The sequence below is a fragment of the Meles meles genome, chromosome 8 (assembly GCF_922984935.1).
Source record: "Meles meles chromosome 8, mMelMel3.1 paternal haplotype, whole genome shotgun sequence".
NCBI lineage: Eukaryota > Metazoa > Chordata > Mammalia > Carnivora > Mustelidae > Meles > Meles meles.
In genome coordinates this window covers 73078603-73084602 of record NC_060073.1, presented here as the reverse complement: position 1 = coordinate 73084602, position 6000 = coordinate 73078603, and the positions used below count along the sequence as shown (strand labels likewise).

General features: G+C 44.5%; 1 protein-coding gene across 1 annotated transcript in view; it reads right to left on the bottom strand.

The window, feature by feature from the left end:
• Nucleotides 1–4440: 4440 nt before the first annotated feature.
• Nucleotides 4441–6000, bottom strand: part of CCDC81 (coiled-coil domain containing 81) — a 42157-nt gene continuing 40597 nt past the window's right edge. The window contains exons 14-15 of the mRNA XM_046016355.1: nucleotides 5873–5998; nucleotides 4441–4945 (exon numbers count right to left, since the gene is read on the bottom strand). Of these exons, the coding sequence (XP_045872311.1) occupies nucleotides 4804–4945; nucleotides 5873–5998 (268 nt within the window). The 3' untranslated portion in view covers nucleotides 4441–4803. The remainder of the gene's footprint in view (nucleotides 4946–5872; nucleotides 5999–6000) is intronic.

Here is a 6000-nt window from a genome sequence, read left to right as displayed (position 1 = left end):
CCAGTTCGTGTTTGAGCTCTCTCTCTCTCACTTGCTCTCTGTCTGAAATAAATAAAATCTTAAAAAAAAAAAAAAGTTTTAGGGCACCTGGGTGTCTCAGTCTGTTAAGCATCTGCCTTCGGCTCAGGTTATGATCCCAGGGTCCTGGGATGGAGTCCCGTGTTGGGCTCTCTGCTCAGTGAAGAGTCTGCTTTTGCCTTTCCCCCTGGTTCATGTTCTGTCTCTTTATCAAAAAATGAATAGAATATTTATTTTAAAATTTTTAAGGGAACACTACTAACAACTCTATGCCCTTAGAATAGCTGAGAGTCCTTAATGCAACCTACCAAAATTGAATTCATCACTTAAACCCTTCCAGCAAAGAAGACCGGAAGTGATTTTCATTACTCAGTTCTACCAAATATGTTAGAAAGAAATAATACCAATTATATACAGTGTCTTTCAGAAGATAGAGGAAAAGGAAACATTTCTCAACTCATTTTCTGAGGTCATTACTACCCTGATAGCAAAACTTAAGACTACACAAAAACCAAAAAAAATTACAAAATATGACTAGAACATCATAAACAAACCATAATAACCCTTTAACACGTGAATTGTGGAATGTCCTTCCTTCTCCCCAACATAATCCTCCACAATCCAACCAAACCCCTAAGAAAGCCCTCAGAAAAAGCTATGCAGCCTAGACCCAAGGAAAAATGGCAGCAGCTGCAAGTGTCTTACCAGCTAACTCCTGATGCAGGACGTGATGCGTGGAGTGGAGCTGGGGCTGAATTTTAGATCCCATCCACCTTGTGGTAGGCCAAATACTGGTTCCCCTAAACACCCATATCCTGACCCCTGGAACATGTGCCTGTCACCTTCTATGACAAATAGGATTTCACAAATGTGATTAAGGGTCTTGAGATGGGCAAGTTATCCTGTAGAATCAGGTGAGCCCTAAAGATAATCAAAACTATTGCTGAGAGAGAGGTAGGGGGAGATTTGGCTGGAGGAGAAGTGAAGACCATGTAACAACAGAAGCAGAGAGAGATTGGGAGATGCTTCCCTGCTAGCTTTGCGGATGGAGGAAGAGCCAGGAGTCAAGGAAGGTAAAGAAGGACTCTAGAAGCTGGAAAAGGGTTCTCATCTCCAAACATTTAGAGGAACCCTGCCAACACTTTGACTTTAGCCCCATGAAAGTGATGCAGATTTCTGACCTCTACAACTGTAAGAGAATAAATTTATATTGTTTTAAGCCACTAGGTTTGTGGTAATCTATTATAGCAACAACAGAAAACTGGGAACTGGGCACCTTAATAGACAGCCCAAACCACACGGCTGTTCAAGATGGCCTTTGCATAGTCCACTTCTTCCTCTTCTACCCACAGAGTAGTAAATTAAGACAGAGTCTGCAACTAGTTAGCATTTCTTCTTTCTTAAATTTCTAAGACCTCCCCCAGCCTGCAATCTAGGCATTGGGACATGGGTTTTGACTCGTTCTATCTCTGGCTCCTTTCTCTCTGGTCCTCAAACGCACTGGAAGTAGAAGTTCTAGGACTAAGCTTTTTTGGGGAGGGTTGGCAAATAGTTACCTGCTTTTCTTGGGGGACCTCAGAAGGAGGTCAGATTATACCAAGATAAGGCCCAAACATTCCTCAATCTCCTGGCTGAATGTCTTTATAATACCATCTTAACCATTAATGAATTCCAACAACCTACACATTACTGTGAAAGCACAGTGGAAGGAAGAATTATATTAGAAGTGTGTTTACCTGGGCGCCTGGGTGGCTCAGTGGGTTAAAGCCTCTGCCTGCAGCTCAGGTCATGATCCCAGGGTCCTGGGATTGAGCCCCGCATCAGGCTCTCTGCTCAGCAGGGAGCCTGCTTCCCCCTCTTTCTGCCTGTCTCTCTGTCTATTTGTGATCTCTCTCTCTCTCTCTGCCAAATAAATAAAATCTTTGAAAAAAAAAGTGTGTTTACCAGATTGAATGTGATCTATTTACATTAGTGGATTTTTAAAACAGTTTCGTTTGGTCTCATCAGAACTTTTACTGAAATAAAATAGGAATTACCAAAATGCATTGCAGATGGATGAGTAAACATAGCTCTATAAAATTTTGGTCTCAATCATATGTGTAAGCACAGGTTCTGTGTTGCAATATAAAATATATTTTACTGAGTCTTAGAGGGTTTGAAAAATACTGGAGTATGTGTTTTCAAATGTTCTTATGAAAAGTCAAAGAGAAAGGCAAAAATGGACATAATTCTCTAAAGCTGAAAGGGCATTTTCAATAAAATCTTCACTTAACTCATTTTTAATAACTTGAGCTTGTAATGCTATTGAAGGAAAGCTATCCAGAGCAAGATGCCTTAACTTGTGTCCAGGTGGTCTAGGAAAACTCTGATTGCATGCAAAATGTTGTAGGTGAAAATGGACATATTTTTAGGAATGGGTCTGTATTTTTCATGGACCCAAAAGAGTTCACAAATTTTGATATATTAATCTTGTCTGGCAGTGCCATAATTCTGGGAATGGCATATATTAATGATAGTAATTCAAATTGATTTAGGAAAAGACATTCTGATTGAGTCCTGCCTAATAACATGGTTGGACTAATACAAGACTAGCAGTTGGTATCTGTAAAGAAGATACCAAATTATGAAGACTTTTTCTAAAAAAAAAGACTGTCTTTTCTTGATTATATGAAATCAGTTGTGTTAATAATGGGACATAATACAAGTTGATTCTTAGTGGCTGATAAAAAAAATATTTGGTTTTATAACTGAACCATGTAACCGCGTCTCCATCTTAGCCTTAATAGACAGGAACACAGGGTCTTATCATCTCTTGCCATGACCCCTTGTCATTCCTCATCCAGCTGTATCCTATTTATCCTTACAGACTCATTTTAGGCCTCATCTCCTCCAAGAGTTTTCAGTCTCCATGCCACGGCTCAACTGACTCCAAGAGCGCCACCTTGCTCTTCCAGAACAACCAACTCACAGCACTCTTAGTACTTAACTCATTACACGTTCCGCCTCTGCATTGCACAGTCAGTGCTCTGAAGGCAGACAGGGACGGAAGAGTCTTAATCTCCAGGTCACCAAAAATTAGCTGGGTGCTTGGCACACACTGAGTCAGTACCCGCTACAAACTATAAGTTTGTTCCTACGGTGTAAATTGTCTATGAGGTTAAATCTTTTCACCTAAACTTATCAAAAATTGCCTAAAGTCTTTTTTTATTTAACAAAGCAGTATGTATTTTTTTAATATCTTAATACAACACTATTATCGTAATTTGTTAGATACTTGAGACGGAGAAGTACTCCCAGGGTGTAGCAGGTATGGACTCTAGGTGAGTCAAGCAGTACTGGGGAAGGCTCTGGTTATAAATACTGGTTGGTGACGACTGGTCCTCCACACAGTGATCTTCTGAGAAAATGGGAGTGGCACTGTAGGAAGCTTGTGGGGAGAATTTCCAGACAATCCCGGTCCCCAGGGAGCATATTGGTTTCCACAGAAAACGACAACATTAAGAACAAAATTTACTTAATATCACTCTGAATAAATACCTTCCCCTTAACTATTCAGGGCTCCAAATATTCTTATTTTGTATCTGTGAGAGAAACAATGTTTTGGATGTCTCACCCACATACACTTTTCCCCATTTCCTAAGAAAGATGTGGCAGACAAAGCAAGTAGTCCAAGTGACCGCATTCCTAGCTTTTGTATTTCGGAAACCTAGACTTCACTCTGCCTTGTTCATTGGTTTACCCGAGGTGGAAAGACAGGGCAGGTGGAGCAAAGGGAAAGGATGAAGGTAAAGGAGTGAGGTTTTGGGTTTAGAACACCCCGCTACCTTGACTAAAAATCAGTCCTTTTGCAGAAACACATTCCTCTGCCACAGCGCAGACAGTTTAAGCATGAATGCCGGTGAAGCAACGAGAGAAGGCAGCGGCGCCTGGTGGTCCAGCCAGACTCTCCTCATAGCACACACTCAGCCCAACAGTAAACCTATACCAGAATGGTTGGCCAGAAGGGCACCAAGCTGGGGGGCGCCTGGGGGGCTCAGTCGGTTAAGTATCTGCTTTGGCTCAGGTCAGGATCCAGCCCCATGTGGTCATCAGGCTCCCTGTTCAGCGGGGAGCCTGCTTCTCCCTCTGTCGCCTAGCCCTACCCCACCTCCTTACCCCCACTCATGGTCTCTCTCTCTCTCTCTCAAATAAATAAATAAAATCTTAAAAAAAGAAAGAAAGACAGACAGACAGACGGGCACCAATGAGATCCCCCGAGGTGCCAACAAAGTCCTGAGTGTGTCTTCAACTAGAAAACTCAGAAAGCATTGCTCTGACCACTTGTGGCAATAACCTGATTTACCTCTGGAATGATCTACCTCTGGAATGTTCACATATACAGTTCTCTGGGAAGGGATGGCAAAATTCACCATGAGGCACAGGCAGGTACATAGAAAATGTTTATTAGGACACTATTCATTACAGAGAAAGAAAAGACCAAGTTTCTTACACAATGTCAGTGAGTAGCTGGGCTGGGTCAGCAGCACCTCGGGAGCCAGGAGGAGGCTGGGTCCCCCATTTCCAGCCCCCAGTGGCAGCAGGGTTCTGTAGGGGCAGGAGGAAGATAGGGGGAGACCCTGACTATGTGACTTCATTAAGGGGTGAAAAAGCAATCTTCTCCTGAAAGCACCAAAACAGCACGATAACTTTTCCCTCTAAAGTAAAAATAGGTAGTTTCACCATCATACCTAAATACTGAAAAAAGAAAAATTGTCCCCAGGAAAGAACGGATCCAAACTTCAGATATTATACAAACAACCGGGAACCATGCAGGTGCTTGTTGAGGGGCCACAGGTTGCTCTCACCCACGTTGGAGGTGCGCCTCTGGCACTGTTTACAGCGCCGGTACTTCTCACACTGGTCCAGGAGGAAGAGCTTGTCTGACGCCCTGAGGAGAGGGGAGGACGAGCAGCCATCATTTGGTGCCCCCTGAGTCTGCGCCAGGCTGGGGGAGGTGGTGATGGGGGGGCACTGGGGCAGAAGAGAAGTCACACCCACTCCCCACCCTCCAGGGGCTTACCACCCACCTGTGATGGTCCCCCTGCAGCCCCTCCCACCCCCCACGCTGCTCCCTGCAGCTCAAGCCAGCTGGGCATCTCCTGCTTCCAAACCTCCCTTTATTTGATCACAAAAACTCCTCTGTTAGCTAAGTCAGGCCGGTGTTTGCCTTCCTCATTTTACAAATGAAAAAAAGACAAAAAGATTAGCTGCCTCTTCAAAGTTAGTGTTAATTCTTAAAGCCATGACTAGACTCCCTAACTCTAGATGGTTCGTGGATAGCTGGGGAGAGGCAGCACGAGTCTGAAACGTGCAGGAAGATGTTCTTGGTTGGTTCCATCACGGGCATTTCGGTTTCCCAGCTGCCAGTCTTGTGGACAACCCCCTGACTCTGCTCTTAAATGACTGTTCTGTCAGCCTTGGATGTGTTCAGAGGGAAAGTCTGTCTCCCTATTTCCAGCTAGTTATTTCCAAGGAGAATTCCTGCTCTCCTCCCCCATGCCTCCTTACCCTCCGCAAAATGACAATAAAATCACCCTACATTGAGGCTAAGATCGGGGCGAGATGGGAAGCATGCAACAGACATCACGGCGTTCTCCAAGCCCGTCTCCGTAACAGGCATTTCTAATACACCAGAGCAGCAGCTCCCACTGAAACCAGGATTCTCTTCTCCACCAGGTGTGCTAGGCAGCCACAGCTAATGAACTGAAGTTGGCTCTGGAAACCTGTCTGACATCCCAGCGTCTCAGGAAAGTCAACGAGGAGCGGAAGGGGTTTCTCTACAAACAGGGCCCTTGAGGTTCCAATCGGGAATCACCTCTCGAAAGCCTTCTCCTCCAGGTCCCGCTGCCTCTTCATTGCAGCACTGCTTTCCCAGTCCTCCTGCAAGCTCTGGTTGATTCTGTTCACCCGCTCTAGCTCAGCATTTCTGTCTGCCAGGCGCCT